General features: G+C 40.9%; 1 protein-coding gene across 2 annotated transcripts in view; it reads right to left on the reverse strand.

Moving 5' to 3' along the window:
• The window catches only part of Cab39 (calcium binding protein 39), a 105,818-nt gene that overhangs the window by 12,425 nt on the left and 79,439 nt on the right, over positions 1 to 13,954 (reverse strand). For both annotated transcript variants that reach the window (XM_070015110.1, XM_070015118.1), the window contains exons 3-5: positions 9,451 to 9,615; positions 7,091 to 7,209; positions 529 to 697 (exon numbers count right to left, since the gene is read on the reverse strand). In XM_070015110.1, the coding sequence (XP_069871211.1) occupies positions 529 to 697; positions 7,091 to 7,209; positions 9,451 to 9,615 (453 nt within the window). The remainder of the gene's footprint in view (positions 1 to 528; positions 698 to 7,090; positions 7,210 to 9,450; positions 9,616 to 13,954) is intronic.

A 13,954-nucleotide genomic window follows, 5' to 3' on the forward strand; every position in this document is an offset into this window, starting at 1 on the left:
CATAACAATGAACTCTTGCAAGAAGAGTGGCCATTTCAGGTTGCATATAAGGGGGGTGGGGGGGTGGGGCACTCGTTCAGGCAGGGCGGGATGTGGGCTCCCCCGGCCTGTCAACACTGTGGCTATCTCTGACATAAATATGCTTCTGGTATTTAATGACATGTATATTCCAGATTAACATGGCTCCTAAACAAAAGAAATCTGCTACCCAATCCGGACATGAAAAAAAAATCTGGTTTTGGGTGACTGTGTACCTGTACACAGTACTTAGCAGGTAGTTTAACAGAAAACTCTAACTTTACCCTTTCAGGACTCTTTCTCTTTTTTGGACAGACTTTAAAATCTAATTTTTCCATATTTTTAAAGCTGTAGTGTCACTAAAAATACCTAACATACCAACACATATGAAATACAGCTTCTTTCTTCCCACTAGAGGGCAGTTGTGTCTAGGAAGACGTAGGAGATTAGGAAACCTCACACTGGTTGCTCTTACTTGCAATACATTTATAATTCTAGTCTCTATGTTACCTTGAATGTAGCAAATGCATCTGAAGCTATGTCAAATGTCGACATTTCCACATATCTGAAGAAATCATAAAACTGTTCCGACCACAAAATGATTTTCGCAAGTGGTTCATGTCTGATGCATTCTCTTAACATTATTCCACAATTTAGAGCTATTTCTGGAGACTCATACCTGTAAAAACAAAACAAAAACAAAAATGCCAAACATGATTGCTCTCTCAGAAACTCTACAGGTGAATGTTTCAAACTTTTTCCACAGGAGTTTCAGATGTGCCTAAACCAAGTGACCACACAATGTAAGGTTACAAAAGTTGTTTCTCTGAGTACAGTCTGGGCTCAAAGGAACTTTCTTTAGAGACTTCACACAGTGGGTGTGGGTGGTGCCTTCAACAAGGAAAAACAGCCACAAGAGTGCCTGTGTGAAATGAAGTTCACTGCTCAAGCTACAATATTCTTCCAACTCAGAAATTCATTATAACAATAGGTTTATCAAAAATTAGGTATATCCAATTTATACTTTGTTATTTCAAGTCAATAGTCCAAACAGTTCTTCAAGGCTCTTGGCAAATTGAAAGTCTTGTCCTGGGGGCTTCACAAAGCACCTCCATCGTAGAGAATCCAGGGAACACTGGACCCCAGCTCCTCGCCAGCTCTGCAATACAACCTCCCTATGCTGCCGCGTGGCATCTCAGCTCTTCTTCCCCGAGATCAGAACGACAACCTCCATGAGGCTGGGTCTCTCTTCTGTTGTGCACCAAGTCCTCTCACTGAACTCAGCCGCTGCTCACACAGGTTGCTTGCTTTCCACTCACTTTCTTTCATGCTGCACATGTTGCCTTAATTCCTTTCCCAACTCACTCCTGTAGTCTCTTGCAATCAAATTCCATTTCCTCATACTCTAGTGAAATAGCTATTTGGCCAGCAAAGACTTCCTCTTAGCTAAGACAAGTGGTCTTTTCTCATAACAAAGATCCTTCTACTTTGTGTTCCAACAGGGCAAATGTGCCCCTCCTTCTTTGCCCTCCCAGGGATGAGTACTGAGTCCAGGCCTCATGAATGCTAGACAAGCATTCTACCATTGAGCCACATTCCCAGCCCTGCACCTGTGCCCCATTCCTCATTCTGGTACTGGGATTTGAACTCAGGATTTATACTTGTTAGGCATATACTCTATGGCTTGAGCTATGCCTCCAGCTCCCCTTGCACATCCCTCTTAAGTAAAAAGGTCTCCCGGTTATCCTTTCTGTCCCTTCTGTGGTTCCTATTACTTGCCTTGTTAAGGTCTTTATGGATGCCTCTGACCTGCTATGGAAAGACCCTATGACTTAAGATTCCTACCAGGACTTCCAAATTTCCCGTTGTCCAGTCTACTCCTGACTGTAGGTGGGCTTTTTCTGCTGTCTCTGGACATCTTCAGTTAGAAGTCATCAAGTCTAACATGAAATTTCAATCCTCCACAAAGTAAGCCCCAGATTCCCCGCATCCTCATTTCTGCGAGTTGGCATCATGACTGTGTTTCAGATACTAAGGTCTAAACCTGGTCTGACAGAACTTGCTGTGACAGGAGCAATGCCCTGCACCTTTGATATTCACTTTGGTAGTCAGTAGGAACATGAGGCTACTGAGTGCTGGAATTCTGGCTAGCGAGGCCGAAGGGCTGAACTGTTGTTGTTATTTAATAAAGTCACTATATATTGTTGCAACTTTATGGGACAGCATAGTTCTAAACCTTCCCTTCGTCACTCCATTCTTCTGTCTGCAGCGTCAGCATGCCTCTTCTACACTTCTTTGAAGTATCTTAGTTTCATTTCCTTCTCTTCCAGCCCCACTGCTGCATTAACTCAAACCTTGTTCACAAGGACTGCGAATCTTCCTAACCAGTGTCTTTGCTCAAATTCTGTCTTAGCCAGTCAACCTAACACACATGCTCACCAGAACTTATCATTTCCTGCCAGGCAAATAAACAGACTTCTGGGCCTGATCTCCAGCCTTCCCTTGACTAGGTATACATACTACTCTAGTACAACGTCATCTCATACCGTTTCATAAAGCGTTCACATTTTGCTGCAATCACGTGGTGTCCACGCTTGCCCTTGGGTCTCTGTTCCCAGTCACATGCCATTAAAATACTTCCTTTCCTTCCAGCTTACACAAATTCTAAATCCTCCGTAACTCTGAGTTTAAGTCTTCACCCCCCTCGCCACCCTCCCCCGCCTTTTTTTTTCTTTTTCTTTTCTTTTCACCAACTCTGGCCTTCTAACTCAAGCCCACATTTATCCTCTGAAATTTTGTAGCACTAATTATCAAACTATCTTACCCTTTTGTCCTATCTATGATCACCACAGATCCTCTACAAGGGTGAAACTATGTCCACTGGCAGTTAGCATGCCGACTGGCTCTTATTAAATGTGATTAAAATATCTGTTCACAAAATGTCTGCTCATCTCATTCATCTTTGCTTATCTTTAATGAGCAGGGACAAGGGTAAGATAGTTTAGTACAACAAGTTGGGCAGGTTTTGGTGGCAGTTTGTCAAGTCTGTCTAAATGATTAAACCATAAGCCAATAAGTACAAGGCAAACAGTTATGCCACACAACCTGCTAGTGCTAGACCAGAGAGCACATTAACATTTAAATTGCTGGGAAAAAAACCCACCCACTTTTCTCTAAATGCAGTACAATGCTAGCAGTAAGACCTCAAATAAACATTGCTATAAGCACCAAAATATCTAACACCAAATAGGGTCTTATAGCCTAAGAAGGCAATCAACATTGTACATCATCTTAAAAGGTAGTTCATAGGAATCCTTAAAGAAATGGCTATTTACAGATCTGGCAGAAACCATACAAATGAGTTAAGTGATCATCTGTGCCAGAAAGCAAGGAAGCTATCACAGACTGATGAGGCTTTGCCAAAAAGAATACAGGAGACAACCTGAAGGAATTTTCAACAGCCTAAATTGGGACAATGTGGGCATAAAACAGCAATGCCTGAAACACATCTAGTATGTGTGTATATATATTTTTCCCTGTGTCAATACTAAGGTTTGAACTCAGGGCCTTGAACTTTTTGTTTAGCTTTTTTTTTTTTTGTTTAGCTTCAAGGCTGGTGTTCTACTACTTGAGCCATACCACCACTTCTACCTTTTTGCTGGTTAACTGGAGATAAGTGTCTCATGGACTTTCTGCCCATCCTGACTGAACCATGATCCTCAGATCTCAGCCTCCTGAGTAACTAGGATTACAGATGTGAGCCACCAGCGCCTGGATTCAGTATATTTTTTAAATAACAAAAGTTATTTAGTAACAATGTTTCAATATTTCAATGGCATACATACTCAATGATTACTAAGGAAGTAGTTAGGATATCAACTAATACAACTGAAACAAGGACATCAATCTTTCCCATACAAATTGTATTTTGGGGCTAAGTCATCAATAAGAAGTTCTTTACAGAAGAAACATATTTAATTATAGAAGAAGTAATAGAATAGTAATGGAAGCCAACTGTCATTTTGAAGTAGACAAAGATCCTCAGTGGATATTGAAAGCATTAGGTGGATAAGAGAAGGTCATATGAACAGATTACAGTCTAATGACACCTGTATACAATGGGCAATCTAAATTTTACCAAGTGGGACAACCAGTGTCGCCCAGAAGGAAGCACACTGGCCCCCCCTCTAGGCGAATCTGTGTCTAACCACCAACTTCAAGAATAGGGGCTAGCAAAAAATGTTGAATGAAACCATAGGAATCTAAGTCCAAATTGCAGGCTTTCTCTGTTTTATTTCTTTGGTTGCTGTTCTGTGTGTTGAACCCTGGGCATTATGTGAAGACTCTATCACTGAGCTATATCCCTACCCCTTGGTGTTTTAAGACTGTGTTTCACCATGCTGCCTACGCTGGCCTGGAACTTGTGGTCTTCCTGTCACTGCTTCCTGAGAGTATAGGTGTGTACCACCACACCTGGCTGAACTATGTAATTTTTCCATTAAACAAATGATTCAGTTGCTTCAACAGATGGCATAGGCTAAAAGGGTAAGGGATGCAGCAACTATTACAGACTAGCAGAGAGCCAAAGCTGTATCAATCAAACTCCGTTTGTAGATCTTGTTTAGTATCTGATTTACATATTGTTTTAGTGAAAGTCATGGAAATATGACATGGGTTAGGTGTTAGATACTGTTAGGTGACTATGTGACACTGCTCTGTCTGAGGCACTGTGCTGTACATTCTGGATTAGGGATATACTTTGAAATCAAGTCCTCTGTGAGGAGGAAATGAAGGAATCAACTAGAACGAGCACAAGTGGCAGTATACTAACGAATGGGGTTGTGGGCAGGGAAGGGTTTGTTGTGTTCCTCCCTGCAGCTGCACAACAGTGACCACGGTGACGCTGAGAGGTGGAAGGCAGGGGTGAGGTCTAAGCCTGGCTCTATTCTTCATGCTTTTCATCCTCTATATCTGGACGAGGCGGCAGCTCTGGCCAGCAGATGCAAGGTTTAAAGTTTAAACTCTATCTCAAAATCCTAACAGTATTTATACCAAAGCTTGGTCTATGGTAAAGTGAAATCATAGGAAGGGTTAACTAATTTATATAAGTGTGTGTGTGTGTGTGTGTGTGTGTATATATATATATATATATATATATATATATATATACACACATATATATATATATGTATACATGTATGTATATATATATATGTATCTCCCCGCCCCAGTCGTGGGGCCTGAACTCTGGCCTTGGGCGCTGTCCCTCAGCTCTTCAGCTCAAGGCTAGTACTCTACCACTTGAGCCACAGTGCCACTTCCAGCTTTTTCTGCTTATGTGGTGCTGAAGAATCGAACCCAGGGCCTCATGCATGCAAGGTAAGCACTCTACCACTGAGCCACCTTCCCAGCCCCTAATTTATATATTTTAATATAAATCATTAGTTTCTATGCAAAGAAAAAATAATGGCTTAAAAAATACATAGAGAGGCTAGAAGCTGTGGCTTATACTTGTAATCTGACCTACTTGGAAGACTGGGAGGATCAGAGTTTGTGGTCAGGGCAGAAAAGTTAATGAGGCACAAACCTGTTATTCTAGCTATGACCGGAGGGCCTAAAATAGGTGGGATGTGGCCCAAGCAGGAAGACCCTATTTTATAAATAATTAGGGCAAATAAAGGCTGGAAGCATGGCTCACCAGTAGAGCATTTTTCTACCAAGCACAAGACCTTGAGTTCAAACCCCAGAACTGCCCAAACCAAAAACCAAAGCTGGAAGCTAGTGTATGGCCACCAAAATTTCATGCTCACTGCAGGTTTACACAGCAACACTGAATTGAGGAAACAAAAAATCAGATGCCCAAAATTCTGTTTGGCCCCATCTGAAGGATCACTGATTGGATGGTGAGTAGAAGAAAGAAGGAAACAGAATGCTGGCATGCACACTCAACTGACTCATGCTTTGTCTAAACAAGTTTGAACTTGGGGGGAAGTGTTATTAAACCACAGAGATAGGAATCAGAATGAGGCAAGCTGCAAAGCCAGGGTTGGGGGAGCAAGCTGATTCACGCCACCATTCATGCCAGTAACATACTTGCCCACCAGTTATTTAATACAACACTGCCAATGTCTGGACAGACAGAAGCACAGCATAGCCACAGCTGGCAGACAACTGGCGGAGACCAACAAGAGGTGAACAGTCAGGGAGGCTTAGTGAGGAGGGAGAGGGCTTGTTTTCTATTGCTAAGTTTCTGGTCTTAGGGTTTTTTTTTTTTTTTTTTTTTTTTTTTTTAAAGTAGACAGACTACCCAGTCACAAATGCCTGACTAGTCCAGTAGCAATTCTAAGGAGACTCAGTATGAACGGCAAAACTAAGTGGGCTAGTGACAGCTTATACAGGAGAAACTCACACATAACCATACTGATTGAAATGAAGCTGTACACAACTACAGGTGCTGTCTCTGTGTGTGTGCATACGCGTGCACCAGTAATGAAACTTGAACTTAAGAACCTGAGTTTTCTTTGCTCAACACTGGCACTAATTTGAAACAAAGCTCCACTTCTAGGTTTTTGGTGGAGGACTGGGTGTAAGAGTCTTGGATTTGTCTGCCTGTGCTTTGTTCAAATCATGATCCTCAGATCTCAGCCTTCTGACCAGCTAGGATTATAGATGCGAGCCATCTATAATAGGAAGTTTATAGGAGGTTTTTGCTTACAGAGTGCAGACAGGGTGCAAAGAAGATGTCTTAAAATAAATATTCTGATAAAACTCAAACTTTTGAATCCTAGAAAACAAGGCCTTGAAAGACCTTTTCCTTTCTTTTAGCTATATTTGATTTGTGAATTTAAAGTTGCACAATTCACCAAATTTTAAACTTAGGGCATTTTAACCTTAATGTAGCCCGCCTGTAGGTTGAACTTTAAGGAGAGAAATGCATTCGTGATCTATGGAAAAAGGATGTCACTACATCACAGAGAAAATGCCTCCCACCTTCACCATCCTGTTTTTACCCAAGGCAATCTTTCCTTTTTGTTTTCAACTAAGAACATAAATTTTATTACATTGTACATACCCTTTCAATAACATGAACAAAATATTCTGTTGGGTGCAGATGTATTCAACAGTAGGAGTTCTTGTACCAATTTGTCTTCTGAGAATATTGTTGAAAATTTGAGCCACGTCTTTTTTGCCCTATTAGGAATACAATCATTAAAATATTTACCTGACTAAACATGAAAATGCCCAACCACCCTCCAAAATAAAGTCCAAGACAGCCATTGTATACGTAAGAGTTAAAATTGAATATTGTCTTTACAACATTCATAGACATTTACATTTTAATTTATAATTCCAAAGTTTTAAAGTGTCCTATTTTTAGCACAAAGTGTAGACAAAGTAAAATCTTACTATATCCCACAAGTAATTTCAACCATTTCTAACTCTCAGAATCATGCTGACCCAGACATAAAAACCAAATGTTGCTCTATGCTTACAATCTACATAGATGTGAGTCCCACCATGTGAAATCTACAGCATCAAATGGGATGTTCATACTATGAATGATACGCAAGCTTTTTTTCAGGGTGATGGAAGTGGGGGATACACATTGTACTCTGCCATAACAAAGTGAGAAAATTCCGTAAGAAATAGAGCTTTAATGGCAAGCAGGAAATCTCCCTCTTAAACTAAGTCACTTAAGAAAAGTTGAAATAGATTAATAAACAAAGGCACTAGAGTATCACATGATGCAGTAGATTAGAACTTTCTAACACCTCTGTATCAGACAGGTACCATTTAGAGAGCCTTGCAATCGGAAAACTGAGTAAGAAATTAACAAGTGGACAACCAGATCCCAAGTGATGATTCAGAATGCACCCTTCCCCCCGCCCCCAATTTTTGTGCCAGTATTGGGACTTGAGCTCAGGGCTTGCCCTGTCCCTTAGCTTTTTCGCTTAAGGCTAGTGCTTTACCACTTGAGCCATACCTCAACTCCTGCTTTTTGGTGGATAACTGAAGATAAGAGTCTTATGGACTTTCCTGCCTGGGGTAGCTTCAAATTGATCCTCAGATCTCCGCCTCCTGAATAGCTAGGATAACAGGTGTGAGCCACCAGTGCCTAGGCTAGTGACAAACCCATAAAAAAAGTCTGTGAAAAGGAAGCTTTTCAGCACTCAACCTAAAACAACAGAGAGATCATTCTGGGGCCCATGTTAACTCAAATACAGTAATGGTATTTCTATGAAACAGTGTCAAGGGCACATACATTCTTCTTTAAATTGACGTTTCTGATGCCAAATGAACAATAAATTCGGAGTTCAGCTTAGGGGGTGAGACAGGTGGATGTAGACCAAGGACAGGCTCTTATCAGAGAAAATAGAAATTGTTGCTAGAATTGGATAAACTATTAAAAATACATGAGATCAGCTATATACACGGAAGTATCTTTGTTCTATCTGCTCTTCAGTAGGACAAATGTAAATTTCTATTTTATTTTACTGTCAGTATTATTCAAGCAAACTACAAACCACACCCTCTCCTCCATCCTCTCCATTTAATCTGAGTGCCTATCATGTTTCCCCATGGAACGCACATCTATCTTTTAAGCACCTGCAGAGACATCTAATCACTGAGGTTGATAACAAGGCACACTTGTGACAACTGGAGGAAACTTTCTGAGATGAGGAAGCTGCCAGAGGGCTTTATTACCATGCATATTTCTTTATTCAAACTGGTATTGAGGACTGCTAAATTCACTGAATATCCAACATGGCATAATCCAGCTGTGTAAGCTGGTTAACTCACTCAAATGCCTACCAGGTCTGGGCAGGAGATGCAAATAAGTGGACCCAGACATAAAGAGCAGGCAAGCTGCCTACAGCAAAACCCAAGTGTGAATGCCCTGGGTTATAGTTCTATTCTAGTTAAGAGGCCTAACAATACCAGAGTCAAATTTTCCAAGAAGACAGAAATCCAGACTTATGAGTAAAATCTACTAAACATTACCCTAATTTAAAGTTTGAAAGCAGTGCCAAGTGAAAACACATATGATCTCTGTTGTAATGGACTTTCAGATTTCTAGCTCTAAAATTCTAATATTCTATCATCTTTAAACTGCTTATACTTGAAGAGCAGAAGACATTAGTAAATGATGTGATCTCACTCCAAAGAGCAAGTACTGAGGAAATGTAGCCTAACTGAAAGGCCACAATGAACATCTTAAGAACTCTACATTCAATGTGAGGAAAGAGAGGGAAAACCCTGGTTAAGCTTGAGACACTCGTGAATATCTGCCCTGGTTACGCCAATGAAGTAGACGGCCCTATGCTTAGAGGTCAGGAAGCCCTGAGCCAACAGGAATCTTAAGATTTTCTGAGAGAATATATAGAAAAGTACCATGTACTGTTTTTGAAAATTAAGAAATTGATTTCTTACCTCAAAGTCAATGAGCTGTAAATCAGCTATCAGGGTGCTAAGGAGCCCGCTATTGTATAATTCTTGAGCAAGTTGAGCTACTGCTTCTGTCTGTGGCTCCTTCTCGTTTGTGCCATAGAGAATTTCTTTCATGGCAACCAGATTTTTGGAAACTTCTTCCGTGGCCTGATTTGTAGGAAAGGTTGGGGAAGAGGAGAAAAACAATTCATTTTAACAGACATATATTATTGTATGCCTTGTCTCCATATCATCTTCCCTCAGACCTATGTACAATGCTCCACCTCTGCCTCTCAGAGCTGAACACTTTTGGTGGTATGGGGTGTGTGTGTGTGTGTGTGTGTGTGTGTGTGTGTGTGTGCGTGTGTGTGTACGACAGACGGACACGGACAGATGGCAACAACAAAAGCATGCACACTATGTGTGTGTGTGTGTGTGTGTGTGTGTGTGTGTAGGAACGACAGACGGACACGGACGGATGGCAACAACAAAAGCATGCACACTCCACAGGAAGACCAGAATGTGATATACAATTCAACACTAAAAACCTGGTTCAGCCAGGTGCTGGTGGCTCACTCCTGTAACCCTAGCTACTCAGAAGGCTGAGATCTGAGGATCATGGTTCAAAGCCAGCCCAGGCAGAAAAGTCCATGAGACTCTTATCTCCAATAAACACCAGAAAATCAGAATTAGTATTGTGGTTCATGTGGTACAGTGCTCGCCTTGAGCTGAAGAGCTGAGGGACAGTGCCCAGGCCCAGAGTTCAAGCCCAGAACCAACAAAAACAAACAAACAAACAAAACAAAAAACCCTGTTTTAGGTTATGACAGAAACATAATAGGGAGAAAAGGAAAGCCTCAGTTCCTCCTTTAAAAGGGGGGCCAGGAACAGCAGGGAAAAGACACCAGAGCTGACCAGGAGAAAAAAAAGAGACTCTGACAAGCATCAGGAACAGGAGTTAGGGATGAGGAGGGAGAAGTGCAGATCTGGGTTCATGTGCTCAAGGCTCAATGGCCAGTTGATGGATGTTTAGGAAGTGATTGGATGGCTCTAATCCCATCAATAGATTAATTCATTAGTAGACTCAAAATCTGAGGGCATTTAGGAAGAATGAAATTATGTCATTTTCAGGGAAATAGATAATGAATCTGGGAAATAAAATCATACTGAGTGAAGTAAGCCAAGCCCAGAAAGACAAAGAGCACATTTTTTTCTCTCCACACAACATCCCATGTAAACACACACAGGGGCACATGCTTATACACACAATTAAGCTGACTAAAGTATAGTATATGCAGGAGTAAAACTCCATGGAGGGAGCTGAACAATTAGCAGTTTAACAAAACGAGTATCAGGAAGCAGAACAATATTGAAGAGAGGTGGAGTTGCTGTCAGGAAACAGGAGGATAAATACAGTCGTAACACTCAGTGTACATAGTGAAAAAGGAAACCTGATGAGACGGAGGGAAGAGTAAAAGGGATGCAGAAGAATGATGGAAGGAATAACTGATCAAGATGTAGTGGACAAATAAACAGACAATGATAAGCCCTTTGTACAAGTATTTGAAGATTTAAAGAATTCATGACCAAGAAAAAATAAATCATCATCATCATCATCATCATCATCATCATCATCTGACAGCATCAGTGGGAGCAGAAGCAGGGCCTACTTGTAGAAGTAAGGCCACTGGGGCTGTGCCTTTGAGGGATACAGATAGTCCTCAGAGCCTTCTTGGCCCCCTCTCTCTCTGCTTTCTGACTGCCAGGAGATGAGCAGCTTTCCTCCAGCCTGTCCTTCTACCATGATGTTTCTATACTTCCATAGCCTTAAGAGTCTTGGAGCCATGGTCTGAAACCTCAGAAACTGAGCCAAGAAAACCCCTTTCCTCCTTTAAGTAGTTTATCTTGCATAGTGACAAAAATCTAATGAATGTAGTCTATCAGCGAAAAGGTATGGAGAATCCTCGGGCACTGCAGAGAAAACCCAAAATAAAGCTAATACATGTTCCAAATGTGAAGCTAAGTGTTAGGGGCAAAAGGTGACTAAAGAGCCAGGCACTGGTGACTCATATCTGTCATCCTAGCTACTTAGGAGGCTGAGATCTGAGGATCACAGATCAAAACAAACCTGGGTAGGAAACCCTTGAGACGCGTATCTCCAATTAAATACCAAAAAGCAAGAAGTGTAATAGTGACTCAAATGGTTGAGTACTAGCCTTGAGCACAAAACTTCAGGGAAGTACCCAGGCCCTAAGCTGAAGCCCTAAGACTGGCACCAAAAACAACACAAAATAAACTCCACAAAGCGGTTTATTTCTGGCCCTGACAGAGATTGGAGATACAGGGTCAGATTTACCTTTGCCTATGAAAAAGACTAGCAAATATCCTAAGACATATGAAATGATGACTTTCAAACACTAAACATAAGTAGCAAGGGACAGTGATCCTTGAGAATGCAGGAGAACCCTAGTTTATTTAGTTGTCCTCACTTATTGACAGGCCACAGCACCAGGAGGAGAAGAAGCCACAGAACAGGTAGTCTCCATGAGTTGAGGCAAGGCTGGGAAAAGCAGAAACCAAGGAGTACAGAAGGTTGCGCAGGGCACTGCGCAGAACGAGTGCATCAGATGCCGCTGAGAGATCTCAGTGACCTGAGAGCACGTCACCTGAGAACTGCTGAGCACAGGTGCGTGAGGACAGGTGCCAAGGCCAGGGGACAAAATCAGCGAGCTCACACAGAGCTGGAAGGAGACTCTTGTTCCCTAGCTCACCAACCTGAAAGGAAAACTTCATAGTTACAAGGAACAGGGCAGAGAACTCAGATGATTTAAAAAAAAAATAAGCAGCTATACAAAATTATCTCTAGACTCTACACTGGCTTTACCCAACAAAGCTTAAGTGCAAGCCTCAAGGACATGAGAAGACAACCTAAGAAAAATAGCCCCGGAAATGTCATAGATGGCAGAATATACAAGAACATTAAGGCAGTCACTACAGCTATCTTCATTATATTCAAGGAAAAAATCAGGCACTTTAAGTAGTTAGAAGACATAGAAAGACTTAAAATAATGAAGAGGGGCTGGGAAGGTAGCTCAGTGGTAGAGTGTTTGCCTTGCACGTATGAGGCCCTGGGTTCGATTCCTCAGCACCACATAAGTAGAAAATGCTGGAAGTGGCACTGTGGCTCAAGTGGTAGAGTGCTAGCCTTGAGCTGAAGAGCTGAGGGACAGCACCCAAGCTCAGAGTTCAGGCCCCATGACCAGCAAAGAAAAAAAAAATAATGTGAGATAAAAATTACAGTAGATGAGATACTACAGTAGAAAGGGTTAAAGGAATAACAGTTACCTCAAAATGAAACACTGAGGTGGGGGCTGCACTAGGGAGTATCTAAAATCCCCAAAGAAGAGCTAAAGACATGATGATTGAAAGAATTCTAAATTTGACTTAAAACTGCTAAAATATTGAAAACCTCCCTAGCACAAGAAACAGGAAGACTACCAAAGTACAGAGTAATCAAATTCAGTGAAAATGAGAAAATCTTAAAAGCAACCAGAGGAAGGAAAACATTATGGAAAAAGAATCAAAGAATGGCATCATTTCTGGACAGAAATAATGAAAGTCAAAACAATGTGGCAGAACACTGTTAAAAATGACTAAAAATAAAACATACAACTAATATAACCAAAGCTATAATCAAGGAATTCTATCTAAGTGAAATGTTTCAAAAACAAAGGTGAAATAAAGTATGTACAAATGAAAAATGAACACTGGTGATAGCAATGTAAGTAAATATAAGATTCCCCTAATCATTATATTTAAAAAATATCTTTAAAGAAAACTGACTTTAAAAAACACATCTAACAGTAATAGCTAAAGAACAGGTCCTCATAATAACTAAAGCAGTATATTTCTTGAAGATAGGCTATGGTATGTTAAAGGTATATATTATAAATCCTAAGGCAACCATTAACAGAAAACAAGATAATAAGCCCTCTATAGCCAAATGTGGTGGGAAGCTGAGGTAAGAGGACTTTGAGTTTGAGGCCAGCTACATAATAAAATAGTGTCTCATAAAACTTGAAAAAACAAACATAAAAACCTATAAAAGTTATGGCTAATAAACCAACAAAAACTTGAGTGGAGTATTAAAAATATCCAAAATAAAATAAAAGCTGTAAAAAGCTATGTGAAATGAGGCATTTCCAATAAGAAATACACTTCAGGGAGATGACAGTACAGATTTACAAAATATAAGCCTATGATAGAGCTATAAGAACCTAGTTTTACGACACTCCCTTTTCTAACTGTCCAGCCTTCTTACCAAATGATCACATTGCTTCACCTTGAATATTTCCAGTGTGAAGTAAGGCAGTCTCAGCAGATGGCAGCATCAGACAGCTTTGTAAGGAGACAAACATTGCCTCACCACACTGCTTGCTGGCCCTGGGTCTGCCCCGCAGCTCAGGCCGTATTCTAACTTCTCTTCCACACAAACACTCTTATTTGA

This window comes from Dipodomys merriami, unplaced genomic scaffold (genome assembly GCF_024711535.1).
Source record: "Dipodomys merriami isolate MVZ:Mamm:240054 unplaced genomic scaffold, mDipMer1.0.p SCAF_1, whole genome shotgun sequence".
Classification (NCBI taxonomy): Eukaryota; Metazoa; Chordata; class Mammalia; order Rodentia; family Heteromyidae; genus Dipodomys; species Dipodomys merriami.